The following is a 14,414-nucleotide window of genomic DNA, read 5'->3' as shown; positions in this document are numbered from 1 at the left end:
TCTTAGGTTAATTGGCTAATCTAAGGTATTCTTGACATGTTAATGGCAAAATGAATGAAATAGGAGTGAATTGATGTCTGTAAGAAAGGAGTTGCAAGAATATACAAGTATTAATTTTATTTATTGATACAACTCCAATAGGAAGTTCCAGATCCAATCAGATACTTTGTTACACAGTGGAATAAGGACCCTTGGACACAAATGGCTTACAGCTTTATAAAGGCAGGAGGAAGTGGTGAAGCTTATGATATAATTGCTGAAGATATACAAGGAAAAGTTTTTTTTGCTGGTGAGGTAAGTAGATTCAACGTGGATTTTTAAAAAAAATCTAAGATTTCTCTGAGAAAGCAATGGCATATTGATCATTACAAATTGATTCATGAAAGATGTTAAATAAATCAGCTGACTCATTTTTATGGACCCTTGTGCTTTATTTGTCAAAATAAACCCCATGTGCTTAATATCAAAAATGATCAGTTCAGATGATCAAGGACATTTTTTTTAAAAATGTATAACAGACACTAGTTTTAAGCTAACAAAATGTGTCTCCCAAGGAACCTCTATATTACTAACTGCTACTTAACTATAAAATTCAAATAATCAATATACAAAACCTATGTAATATGTTAACCAGGCAAAGATGCTGAAAATTAGACTTTGTATTGAGTCTATCAATCAGCCATGTTAATGTATTCCATAACATAAAATTGTCCTTTTAAAAAGTATTCTTACAGGCCTTCAGTAATAATATTAAAAGATACAGATCTAATTGACAAATAACCAGTCAGCTGAATCATTAAGCAACAGGGCTGTGATTTAATTCCACCTAACAACTTTTAAAAATATTTCAACTTGCATATTGTATTGATATTATAATTAACCAAAATATTTGGATTGTCCCCTTCCTGTGTAACCATTATTCTTCAAATGCCAGCATTTAGAGCAGCGAATAATTGTTTTAAAGCCATGCAGAAACAAAGTATAACCCTTAAGATAGATCAAGGTGTATTCACGTTTTAAACTGTATAAAGATGCAAAAACAGATTCAGTATATCACTAAAAATTCTCAAATCAAAACCAAGAATTTAATGGAAAAATTAGTTTCAATAATCCTTAATGTTTGTACAATCTTCAGATGCTGCTTTATCTAGTTATTAGTTTTTGACTATTTCAAATGATGTTCAGAAATATGCCAGTGGCTATATGAAGGGCTTAAATGCAAGATTTTACTGATCATTTTTTTTTTACCATTTTGCTGTGTAAGTTAACTAGAATACTAATTGAAATCCTAATTTAATTTTCTTTTAAAACAGGCAACAAATCGGCACTTTCCACAAACTGTTACAGGGGCGTACCTCAGTGGAGTCAGAGAAGCTAGTAAAATTGCTGCATTGTAAATGATGTCTTGTATATGACTGAATGAAAAATGCTGTATATATGGAAGGTACTGCTCTTTTTAAAAAAAAATTGCTGCTGAATTCTATTATGGCAATTCTCTGCTTCAAATTCAAGAATGAAAATTTGCAAATATTTAAAAATTGATTAAAACTTGATATACCAGAGTACAAAAATTGGTTGAACTTTCAGCAACTATTCATGTTACAAATAAAGGCAATAAACCCATAACTTGGAATCTTTTAATTAAAAGTTGTGAAACACAAGCACAAGTTCTACAGAGTGCAAGAAAAAGCCTCTTTTTTAAAGTTAAATACTGAACAGCTTTCACAACACAATATTAAGGTTGCATGACAAAAAAGCCACCTGTGATTTTGCAGAACCATTCAGTTCCTTTAATTTGTAAATTTAATATTGGATTCTAACCACCTATCGATAGTTGTTGCAAGTAGTGACCAAGAAATTTGGAACTGTATCAAGGATTGTATTTGTTTTGAAAGAAATTTATTTCTATTCTTCTAGTGTCAGAGTTATTTGAAAGCAATCCTGTTAGTTGTTTGGAAAACACACTGCATTTATAGCCAGAGATATAATTACCTCAGTCAAGTGTACAAGACAGTTGTTTTTTTCTGCCAGAGATTTATTTTTATTAGCAATGCACAGAATTCTGGAGGTACTTCTGTCAGTCAGCATCTATGGAGAAGAATAAACAGTTGATGTTTTCAGCTAAGACCCTGACGAAGGGTCTGGCCCAAAACGCCGACTGTTTATTCCTTTCCATAGCTGTTGCCAGACCCTCCGCCTTCCTCCAGCATTTTGTGTGTGGTACTCTGGCTTTCCAGCATCTCATGTTCATGGATAACCATTAATATCCAAGTTTTGGAACAGGAAAATCAAAGTATACTTGCATTTTCTTCAGTTGACAATCCAAATTGACAGTTTGTTAAACTAAATGCTGGTTTGAAAACGTGCAAATAACCCTGCCTTTTAATTCTCATGAACCTGAGTGCTATTAAAATATGACAGTTCTTTCACTGCCTAACCTAAATCCTTTTGATCTTATTTATAGTAAGATTTTCAATTTTTTTAAAGCCTGTATATATTGATGTAAATGTTTCATTTTGGTAGAATTGCCGCCTCTGTGTCTTTCTGCAAATAGAAAAAAAGTACTGCTAGAATTAATTTGAGCTGAGCTATAATGCCAGTTTGCCTTTGGGGTAATTTAAACTAAACAATCTCAGGTACTGCATTTTCAGCCTTCCTTAATCCACAATTAGTTACTTTATTAAAAACTTGGCTGTAATTTCTCTTTACCTTGCAAACTTGTTCAGCAGCAGCCTGATCTAAAATTTAAGTTAGCATGCTATATTGTATGACTATAATACTGTATGCAAATTAGAATTATTTTAGTTCAGGCATTGCATAATGCTAACAGCTTGCCTAAAGTTTGTTTTCCAATGCAAATTCATAACTTTGTTCTGAAGTTGTTTGAAATGATGAATATCAAAAATAGATAGTAAGATTACTTTCTCCCTTTATCAGTTAAACTTGAACAGGTATAATGATCAAATGAGTTTGCAGAAAGATTTTTTGTAAGCTGGTCATACTCCCAATTTATAAAGAATTTTAAAAAGTCTGAACTGTCTCCTTGCACTTTTATTTCATCTTCAAGCTGGGGCATGTTAATAGTCAAAACAGGTTCTACAAAGAACTGAATTACGAATGTACATATTCTGCATCACTAATAAAACCTCCCCTCTTAGAAAATTAAAACTGCAGCTTTGCTTTGAGAACATTTAAATACAGAACAAATCAAAGATAAAAATTAAATTGTTTTAGCAGTACATGCAACTTTTCCAATTATTCAGCTGAACTTGAGCTACTAAGAAAAAATGCTTAACCATAATCAAGTTATTGGGTAATTTATTCACAACTCATCAAATTTACAGGTCATAAACAGGTTTAAAAAAACTAGTATACTACTAGAAAATTTAACAGATAAAAGTTCAAGTCTTAAAAGGCAGAACTATAGCTAAAGAAGCCAAATCTAGTTTGAAAGATAGTCAATTGATATTGGCATAAGATAATCTACATCACTCCCCACTCAAGCATCCTTATTTGTGCTGGTGTTCATTCATTCTCACAATTGATCAGGAATATGGTATCAACGCCATCTTAACATCACTTGGCTGATTTCTTTGAACCAGGACCACTTCATGAAATACACTGAAAAGTAAAATTTAGAATATTACTTAAGGCATCAATTTCATCACCGAATAGTGGCAAAGGTGTGTATGTCTGCAAATAGGAAATGCTTAGTTATATGCAAAATAAAATTAATCCACTCTCCTCCCTCAACCACCCCCATGCTATATTCACAAACTTTGAACGTTCAAATTATTTGACCCTTAAAAAAAGTCTCCAATTGCATTAAAAGCATTTAATTACATCTCTTTGGAGGGCTCTAATTTATAGTAGTTAAATGAGCCAATTAATTAAGCATTTCTTATGCCAGCACTTACATATGATACTAGTCAGAAAATCTGAATCAGCTGGTGACTCTGGACATATCATTTTATCATACAAGTCATAACCTGACATGTTTTCTCAAACATTTTTAAAATTTGACTTCCAGTATTAATGATATTTTGAATCCACATCATCCCTGCTCATTTTGTTAAGTACTTAGAACAATGAATACCTACCGCTTTCACAGTGTTCTTGACAAAATCTTTTTTGTCTGAGAGGTCATATTCTGGATAGACAGCAAATACCTAAAGTAAAGTGGAAATTCATTTAATGATTAAAAAACAATATTAGAATCATAAGATATTCATTTTACAAACATGAGTCTCTTATGCATAATCATAGTGCCTGTCCAGATCAAATCAATATAATGCTATATAGCAAATGAAAGAACTGCACAGATTGATCTCATATGACCCAAGGAACAACCAAGTTGAATGCAGTTGAATAACAAGTAAGAGTTCCTTGTTAAATCTAGATATTACAACACTCTCCCCTCAAACATTCTCTGCTACTTAAAACAAATTATGGTTGAGTTACTGCATTCTGATTTATACATCCCATTATCAATTACTCAACTGTGCCTTAAGGGATAGCAGAAGAAACCTGTGAAATATTTTAAGGGTCAAAATTTACCTTGCCCATTTTAAACAAGGTTCTTTCACATGAACACATACACACAGTGGCATGCAAAAATTTGGGCACCCTGGTCAAAATTTCTGTTACTTTGAATAGCTGAGTAAAAGATAACCTGATTTCCAAAAGGCATAAAGTTAAAGATGACATATTTCTTTAATATTTTAAGCAAGACTACTTTTTTATTTCCATCTTTTACAGTTTCAAAATAACAAAAAAGGAAAAGGGCCCAAATCAAAAATTTGGGCACCTTACACTGTCAGTACTTGGTAACACCCCCTTTGGCAAGTATCACAGCGTGTAAACGCTTTCTGGAGCCATCTAGGAGTCTTTCAATTTTTGTTTGGAGGATTTTCACCCATTCTTCCTTGCAAAAGGCTTCTATTTCTGTGAGATTCTTGTGCTGTCTTGTAGGCACTGCTCTTTTGAGGTCTATCCACAGATTTTCGATGATGTTTAGGTTGGGGGACTGAGGGCCATGGCAAAACCTTCAGCTTGCGCCTCTTGAGATAGTCCATTGTGGATTTTGAGGTGTGTTTAGGATTATTATCCTGTTATAGAAGCCATCTTGTTTTCATCTTCAGTTTGTTTGTTGTTTTTTTTTTTACACAGTGTGATGTTTGCTTCCAGAATTTGCTGGTACTTAATTGAATTCATTCTTCCCTCTACTAGTGAAATGTTCCCCATGCCACTGGCTGCAACACAAGCCCAAAGCATGATCAATCCACCCCCGTGCTTAACAGTTGGAGAGGTGTTCTATTCATGAAATTCTGCACCCTTTTTTCTCTCCAAACATACCTTTGCTCATTGCAGCCAAAATGTTCTATTTTAACTTCATCAGTCCACAGGACTTGTTTAGATGTTCCTTTGCAAACTTCTGAAGGTCATATTTGTGCAAGTGTCACTGCACAGTAGAACAGTGCACCACCACTCCGGAGTATGCTAAATCTTCCTGAAGGTCTTTTGCAGTCTAGCAATCCTACGAGCAGTTCTCTCAAAGTTTTATTGGTCTTCTTGACCTCAACTTGACCTCCACCATTCCTGTTAACTGCCATTTAATTATATTACAAACTGAAGAAACAGCTACCTGAAAATGCTTTGCTATCTTCTTAAAGCCTTCTCCTCCTTTGTGGGCATCATTTATTTTAATTTTCAGAGTGCTAGGCAGCAGCTTAGAAGAGCCCATGGCTGCTGATGGTTCGGACAAGGTTTGAGGAGTCAGGGTATTTATAAAGCTTTGAAATTTGCATCACCTGCCCTTTCTTAACGATGACTGTGAACAAGTCATAGCCCTAACAAGCTAATTAAGGTCTGAGACCTTGGTAAAAGTTATGAGACCTCAAATCTCTTGGGATGCCCAAACTTTTGCATGGTGCTCCTTTCCTTTTTTTCCCCCACTCTAAAATTATACAAAACAAAAATACATTAATCTTGCTTAAAATGTTGAAAAGAATGTTTCACCATTAACTTTATAACTTTTGGAGATCAGTTCATCTTCTACTCACTTAACTATTTACAGTAACAGAAATTTTGACTGGGGTACTCAAACTTTTGCATGCCACTATATATATGCACACACTCATACCTAACATTGTACATTATCTAAATAACTAGACACAACAAGCAGCCTCGTGCCAATGCACTTTATAACTGAAGCACAGCCTCCCTACTTCTCTATTCAATATCTTAGGAATGATAGTCATTTTCCTAATTTGTTATTTACAGCACAGAACAGGGCCTTCCCGCCCAGCAACTTACCCATTTAGCACTAGCCTAATCACTGGACCTTCTAACAGGTACACCTTTGGACTGTGGGAGGTGCTCACAGGAAGGACGTACAAACCTTTTACAGACAGTGCCAGAATTGACTTAGAAATCTACTCCACAGTCTAATCCTTCCCTCCTACATGGCTTAAAGCCCTGTTTTTCTTACAGCCATGTGCCAATCTAACAGTGTTAGATATATCTATCATTGTTTAAAAAAAAAACTACCTCTGACATCTCCCCCAAAATATCCTCTGGCACTGGCACTGCCAACCTGGAAGAAAGGTTCTGGCCATTCACTCTACGTAATCGTATACACCTCTATCAGGTTGCCTTTCACCCTCCTTTAGCCCAAAGAGAAAAGCCCAAACTTATCAACCTTTCCTCATTGGACAAATTCTCCAATTCAGTAGCTTTGAACCCTCTCTAAAGCTTCCACATCCTTCCTTTTGTGAGGTGATCAGAACTGAACACAACATTCCTAAATGTGGTCTAACTTAGAGATTTATAGAGAGCTGCATCATTACCTCATGGCTCCTGAACTGAATTCCCTAATGAAGGCCAGCACACCATACACCTTAATCACCCTATCAACTTGCGCAGCAACTTAAGAGGAATCAATGAATATAGACCCCAAGATCCCACTGTTCCTCCACACCACCCAGAATCCTATCATTATCCTTCTACACCTTCAAGTTTGATCTCTCAAACTTTACAACTCGTTTGTTAATCTTGAGCAAATTTAGCAACCCTGTCTTTGATATTTTAGTCCAAACATTTATAGAAAATACAAAAAGCAGAGGCTCCAGCACTAAACCCTATAGCATACTGTGAGTTAAATCTTTCCAACTAGACAAAAATCTCATTTCTGCCTACTGTTTCTTGGTCAGCTAGTCTTCTATCAATGTTTATCTAAGAAGAATTTTTATTTTTCACAATTACATTCAATATAGCACCTCTAGAAATTCTTAATACACTCAGCAGTAACTCCATATCCCATACTTTCATTCATGACATTTTTGTTTTCTCAATGAAACCCAACAAAATGTGGGCAAGATTGTTCTCCAACCTGTCATAAGCTCAATAGGTCAAAATGGTCATTTCATGTTGTAATAAATATAGAATATATTGAATTTGCCCAATTAAATTGACTTCTTCTTAAGGGAATTTTGGAAGATTAAAACCAAAGAGTTAACTTCCTCACTAGTCACTTACTTTACTACCCTAGAATCAACTCCACCAGGACTTTAAAAACACCACTTCTCCAACAATTTGCTCAGAACCAATGTCCTGGTCACTGTACTTTTCCTGATTTCCTCCCACCTCTCTTCCAATTTCCGATGATACTAGCCTGAAATTCCTACTGTTTTGTTATAATTGTAGAGAACACTTCAATCTTTAATCCTCAAATAAACATTTTTGCAATAACAAACTGACAAATTCAGATATTTCAAATAAATTGCATACTAATAAAGCAAATTCCACCTTTTTGCAAATTTGTTTCATTGTGACTTCTTCCAAGTTTGCATCAGCCAACAAGTTCATGACAGTTTTCTTTATTTCTTCATCTGTAGGTGGTTTCTTCAGTTTCTTAATCAATGGTTCATCATCAGAACCATCCTCTGATTCACTTTCTGAGAAGCAGTGACAAGACGCAATATAAAATTTCAAACAAGTCTCTAAGCAGTAATAAATTTTAGATAAATTTAAAAAAATACATATCTGCATTTGTTATTTCACATCTTTCAGCATTGGGCAAAATTAACAATATAAAATTTCGAGCAAGGTGTGGGATGGGCAGGTCACATGATGCAGGAGAGTTTATGACTGATGAACTAGCAGAACTTTTTCCATCCAAAAAGCGTTGCTTCAGGCCATGTTAGTATTTAAGTACAAACCATACTGCAGATGGAAAATATACTTACAGGGAGAGAAAGTAAACACCACATCAACCAAAAATTCATTTGAGGACAGTGGAAAAAAAGACATTAAATACAAAGTGAAAATGATCAAAACAGCTCCTCTAATCACTTACTTCATACCAAGATCGTTTGCAAAACTCACCAGCTGAGATTTACTAACTCTCCCTTTTTTAAAAAAAATTACAATAGCAAACAGATTTATCATTCTAACTGTACAACTGACCACTGAAAAGCTCTGATTAGTTGAAAGGATTCTTCAGCAGGCCATCTCCTCTAAATAAAAATGTTATGCCAAGAACTATGCAGCCTGAGTTGAATTTCTAATATACAGTATATTTAAGCTGATGACTCCAATGGTAATGAAGTTATGACAGCACAATAGTTTGTTGAGTACACAGACTTGGTGTTCAATTTCTACATGCAAAGGTACTTCAGATAGCACAATACCAAAAAGATTGCTCCACAACAGATTAAAGGAAAGGAATGGACTAAGTTAACTCCATTCCATGTCAGAAACATTTGTTAATGAATATAGATCATGAATTTTATTAAGACCATAAGACACAGGAGCAGAATTAGGCCACTTGGCCCATCGAGCTAGCTCCACAATTCGATCATGACTGATTTATTATCCCCCTCAACCCCATTCTCACCGAAAGATGTGACACCCTTACTTAATCAAAAATCTATCAATCTGTTTTAAATATACCCAGTGACTTGGCCTCCACAGCTGCCTGATGCAATAAATTCCACAAATTATAGGATTTACATCAGTGGAAGATATTTTCTACTAAGTGCACTAAATGTTTCATTTCTTGACCCAGTGGGATTACTGGAGAGGTTTATGATCCCATGCATTACAACACTGGCCAGGTAGTACTAATTCTTACCAAAGGGGAGTTCCAGAAAATTTGCACCATAACTGGCTTCTAAAATGCAATATTATACAAATTTATGCAATTTTAAAAAAGTAACCAATGAGATCAGCAAAGCAGTTAATTTCAACAGCTTTTGTTTTTGACTTTGTAAACTAGATCTTTGGGTAGAGCACAATAATGCCTTAAATCCTTACTTAAAAATGATAATCCCACAATAATGCTGTAATTCATCCAACATCAAACAGGGGAATGAATCTTCATTCCCCTACCATGTTAGTTTTTATTAAAATGCAACTTAAGAAAACTATTCGCTTACTCACACCTGGCTTCTCAGTCAAAGCTACCTTTACAGTGCCACTTCCCGAATTTAAATTACATTAAATTGGTATTATGTGATCCAGCAAATTACAGTGTTGTTTTTTGAAATTATAAGTAATCCTCAGAGGTGAAAAACTAGTCATCTGCAAACATACTGGGCAGTTTCATTTCAGTTCTTAGTGGAAGCACTGTTTATCATTAAGTAAACAAATTCCCAAGTATAATTACACAATTGGTATGAACTTTTCTGTATCTAAACTGCCATTAGCCTGGTTGTAACACTGAACACAAATGAGAAATAATGTATTAAGAAAGAATGCTCCTGTATTAAGTCTTATCACTTTTAGAAAAAAAAATTTAGAGAAATGAAAAATGGACAGTTAAAAAGAAAAATCAATAATGCACTTTTATAAAACTACAGATTTTACCCAAGTAATTTATACTTATTTTGATGATGTGAATAAAATAAGGGTATTTCCCCCCCAAAAATCAGCCAACCAATATTTACTTTCAAACATCCTATAACTGTTATTTGGTCATTTGATACTTCCACAAAATGGTTACTGAAGTACTAACCCTTCTTGGCAGGAGCTGCAGTTTTCTTTGCAGTGCTACTGTCCGCTTTTTTCACATTTGTTATTTTAGTATTTTGTCCCTTCTTGCCTTTGGACGCTGCTTTTGTTGTGGCCTTCTCTTTTTTAGTTCCTTTCTTTGGTGGCTGGAAAATAAAACAGATTTTTCAATGCACTCTTAAAGCATTGAGTGCCATTCTGCAATATGCTTTAGGGTTTTGATAAAATAATTTCCAAAAACTGCATGATGCCATGGAAATCTTATCCTGATGAAGAACAAGCAACCATTGTTCAAAGTAAATTTAATTATAGAAACCTGCAAAAATATATAAATATAATCAACATTGCAGAAAGTAGTTCATTTCTCCAATAAACCAGCTGTACACTTCAAACAAATAGACTGCAGAATACAATGCAATTCAAATATATTCCTCATGTGACAGTTATGAACCTAGGTCACTCACCAATTGTTCTAGCTGTTTTGTAAGCATCAAAATGACAGGAAAAATAAATAATAGCATGTGAATGAGGTTGGATTGGAAGGAGATGGATGGAAAGCAGGTTGGGGTCTCCAGAAGGGGATGGAGGATGTGTCGGTTAAAAATGTGGAAAATTAAATAAGGACATATGTTCTGTAGGCATTTGTGTCGAATTAACTATATTTGTACAGTATGAGGATAGAATACAAAGTTTATGCATGTGTATATACACAAGAGCATGCAAAACCTGACTGAGTGGTAGTTAGCAAGCTGCAGCCATTCCATTAAAATAATTCATGCTTCAGGTTCTTCTATATTGTGTTAGGAAGTCATCCTTAGCTCTGAACAACTGCTTAAGACAATAAAAAGATAAGGAGTTTAACTAAGTCTATTCCCAAATATATACTTAACAATTTGAGTTTTCTTTTTGCTAACTTGTGCAAAAATCATTTTATGTAAAGTTGCAATACTGAATATTTGTTAAGATTTACATCTGTAAGTGCACTCCCAGACCTTGATTTATTAATATTCCAGATTTGCTTTCCATATTGCTTATCATTATCACCTGTTCAGTACATTGTTTGTTAGTATTATTTTATACACCTTAATCTCTACTTCAAATTTTTGATGACTTTCATACAGCACTAGATTTATCTAACTGCTTCAATTACCCAGTCATGGCCCATTGTTCTCAATAATTGAAAAACTTTAAGGACTGAAGAATTACCAACATTTAGTAAAAAAAAAGGCTCAACTTTTAATCAAAGGAAAATAAAAACTGCAGAGAATTCAGTTTTTTTTCAATGAAATGTATTAAATGCAATCGCATCAATATGTCATTACTTGGACTTAATTTTCATTTCTGTGCATAACTAATACCATAACATTAACCCATACTGTAGAATCAAAATCTTACAGCATTTCTTCTCTTGTATCTATATATTTGAAATCCCTTGGTTAATGAATGAGGAACAGTACACCCAGATACCTTTTCAGTTGGTGAATCATTAACTGTCAGATATAAATACCAAGGAGTTTAAAATAATTTTGATGCTACAAATGTAGCAACAAGAACCTAATCAGTTATTATATAGCTCATCACAATTACCAGGACAGAGATCCAAGAATTATGTAGTGCATACCAAACAAAAATTGAAACAGCAGGTAATACATCTTCAAATCTCATCTGAATTCTGTTTGCATTCTTCAGTTAAATTTACAAAAGCACCCAAGACAGTTCATGACTTCATAGTTCAAAATTCCCATGAAACTGTAGCTAGAATCAGCAAACACCATCCTTTGACAAAAAGGCTCAGGACCCTGACAGAAGGAAACTTTGTTCATATGTGTTTTTATTATGCAGCTTCTTACTCTTAAATAGTAAACCCTAGTTCTAGATTCTCTAGTGAAAGAAATGCAAAGGAAACAGCATTCCTCCAGGGCCAAGATGCAGTTAAAACAGCAGAAAAACAGAGTCATAAAAAAAATGTAGTGCCTGAGCATCGTGGTCAGATTGATGGTACATGGGACTTCGTCCTGGAATCACGTTTCTGCAACCAGCAGTCTTCATCACGCACCAGTGCAGCACCGACAGGAGCAGCCAGCCCTCAACCTAGCTAGCATGGACTCCAGCATGCCCAGAGGCCTCTGCTCTCTCCTATACTGCCTTTGGCACCTGTCAAATGTTTTGGGGAGGCCTTGCTCACTCTTATAATTATAGATCAGTACAAATGTTAAAAATAACTAGTTAATCCCTGCAAAGGGGGCAAAAAACTCTACATTTTCAGGAATGATAATTACAAACCTCCACTGTTTCTTCCACATCGCTTTCATGTGAAGATTTTTCCTGTTCTTTCTTTTCTTCCTCACTGCTGGATTCATCTGTAAGAATCTCTTCTAAAGCCTTTGATTTCTTCTTGGACCCTGAACTTTCCTTCTTTCCACCCTTTTGACGCTTTTTCTTGGGCTTTGGTAGTGACTACATATATAATTAAAAGCAAAATAATTTTGTTAGATTTATTTAAGTATCATACCTAGAACCTGCAAAGTAATGAGACTATATGGTTAAGATCTGTAATATTTTTATTGAAAGATAGTAAGCGTGGTCCTAAATTTTTCTTTGCAGTATTTTTGATGATGTTGCATTTTTTTGTACATGAGAATGAATAAAATTATTGTACATTAATACATTCTAATATCAAAAGTAATAATTTTATTCTGGTTCACAGATTTTGGTTGTGATTATAAATTAATTTTAGCAGATAATGGAAACAAACCTAATTATAAACTTCTTTCTGATGATAGTTATAAGAAAAAACAAGCACACGTTACCAAGGTCAGAGTCACATAGTAAGGAAAGGCACATCATGTCCAACCTGCCCATCAGGACCCATCTACGTTTATCCCATTTACCAACCCTTGGTCCATAGCCTTCTATGTCTCTATGATTCAAATGCTTGTCTAGGTCCTTCATAAAATCTAAATGTACCTGCCACATCACTTACTTACAGTGCATTCCAGATTTCAAGAAGAAACCTCCTCAGGTTACTTCCTAATTTCTTACTCAAATCTCAAGCCCTCTAATTCTTGACCCCTCTATGAGGAAATATTTCTACCATCTATGCCTTTTAGTTCTGCACAATTCTATCATATCTTCCTTCACTTCATGCTATCCACCCTCTCCTAAATGAAACACTCCATTCTAGGCAACATCCCAAGAATCTCCTCTGCAGCTCCTCCAGTGCAAACACATCTTCCTATACTCTAGTAAGCAGGAATGTACATAGAACTCAAGCTGTCATCCAACTTGTATTTTATAAGGTTGCATCACAATTTCTCTGCTCTTGTATTCTCTGTCCTGGTTAATGAAGCCAACCATTTCATATTTCTTCACCACCTTAGTTACCTTACAGGACTCATGGACTTTTTACACCAAAGTCCCAAAATACTCCCCAAAGCCTAATCATTTATAATGTCTTACTGATCACCTATCAGGATTAACTTCCATGTGCCATTACTCTGCCCATTTTAACAATTGATCAATATTAACCTGAAGCCTTGAACTATCCTACGAACACCAATTTTAATGTAATCTACAAATTGACTAACCCTGCCTATTACATTATATCTGAACTACTAACATCTAAAATAAGGGCCTAGCATCAGTCCATGCAGAACACCAATGGTCACATGGTTCCAATCATTAAAACCAGTGTCACCCTGTGCTTCCATCACCAAGCCAACCTAGACCTAATTTGCCAACTTGCGTTGGCTTCCATGGGCTCTAACCACCGATCCATTTCACGTGACTTCATTGAAGGCTTTAGTAAAAGTACACCATGGAATCATGCCCTCATTAATACATTTAGTTCTCTTCAAAAAAAAAATCCAAATTGGTCAGATAGGATTGTCCTGCCAAAATCATGCTGACCATTTTTAATTAATCCCCAGTTTTCCAAATGGAGATTAATCCTATCCTTTTCCTAATAACCTGCCTTTTACACGTTTTAGAGTGGTATTACACAGATAATCCCTGCTGTCATACTTTAATTGCTGCAATTAAAATATTAAAATGAGTGTAAATTGCATAGAGTTTTTCCTCTTTTCAAATAAGCAAATCAGATTTCAAAACATCTACCTTCCCAGATGCTTTGGGTCTCATCAAGAAGTTCAAAATTTTTGATACAAGTTCATCTTTAGTGCCCTTTCTTTCCAGATCCAGGACAGTACAGATCACCTTCAATACTGATATTGGATTCCTAAAATTATAAGGGGGGGGGGGGGGGAAAGAGAGAAAGATGGTAGACCAAAAAAAAATGAATCCATTGATCAGTACAAACATTAGAAAGCACACTCATTTTCATTAAAAAAAATGAAGTGTCTTCAAGTGCCTTCCTGTATTTTGTCCATTTGTCAAAGGCCAAG

General features: G+C 34.8%; 2 protein-coding genes across 7 annotated transcripts in view; one reads left to right on the top strand and one right to left on the bottom strand.

Annotated features, from left to right (window-relative positions):
• The window catches only part of LOC140212590 (lysine-specific histone demethylase 2), a 63,105-nt gene extending 60,078 nt beyond the window's left edge, over window positions 1–3,027 (top strand). For all 5 annotated transcript variants that reach the window (XM_072283568.1, XM_072283571.1, XM_072283569.1 and 2 more), the window contains 2 exons: window positions 142–294; window positions 1,314–3,027. In XM_072283568.1, the coding sequence (XP_072139669.1) occupies window positions 142–294; window positions 1,314–1,397 (237 nt within the window). In that variant the 3' untranslated portion in view covers window positions 1,398–3,027. The remainder of the gene's footprint in view (window positions 1–141; window positions 295–1,313) is intronic.
• Window positions 1,624–14,414, bottom strand: part of dek (DEK proto-oncogene) — a 35,932-nt gene continuing 23,141 nt past the window's right edge. For both annotated transcript variants that reach the window (XM_072283573.1, XM_072283574.1), the window contains exons 6-11: window positions 14,128–14,248; window positions 12,295–12,468; window positions 10,016–10,157; window positions 7,807–7,955; window positions 4,101–4,169; window positions 1,624–3,621 (exon numbers count right to left, since the gene is read on the bottom strand). In XM_072283573.1, the coding sequence (XP_072139674.1) occupies window positions 3,610–3,621; window positions 4,101–4,169; window positions 7,807–7,955; window positions 10,016–10,157; window positions 12,295–12,468; window positions 14,128–14,248 (667 nt within the window). In that variant the 3' untranslated portion in view covers window positions 1,624–3,609. The remainder of the gene's footprint in view (window positions 3,622–4,100; window positions 4,170–7,806; window positions 7,956–10,015; window positions 10,158–12,294; window positions 12,469–14,127; window positions 14,249–14,414) is intronic.

The sequence above is a fragment of the Mobula birostris genome, chromosome 19 (genome assembly GCF_030028105.1).
Source record: "Mobula birostris isolate sMobBir1 chromosome 19, sMobBir1.hap1, whole genome shotgun sequence".
NCBI classification, from domain to species: Eukaryota; Metazoa; Chordata; class Chondrichthyes; order Myliobatiformes; family Myliobatidae; genus Mobula; species Mobula birostris.
Note: the sequence above shows the minus strand (reverse complement) of the source record. Positions and strands in the feature narration are given on the sequence as shown.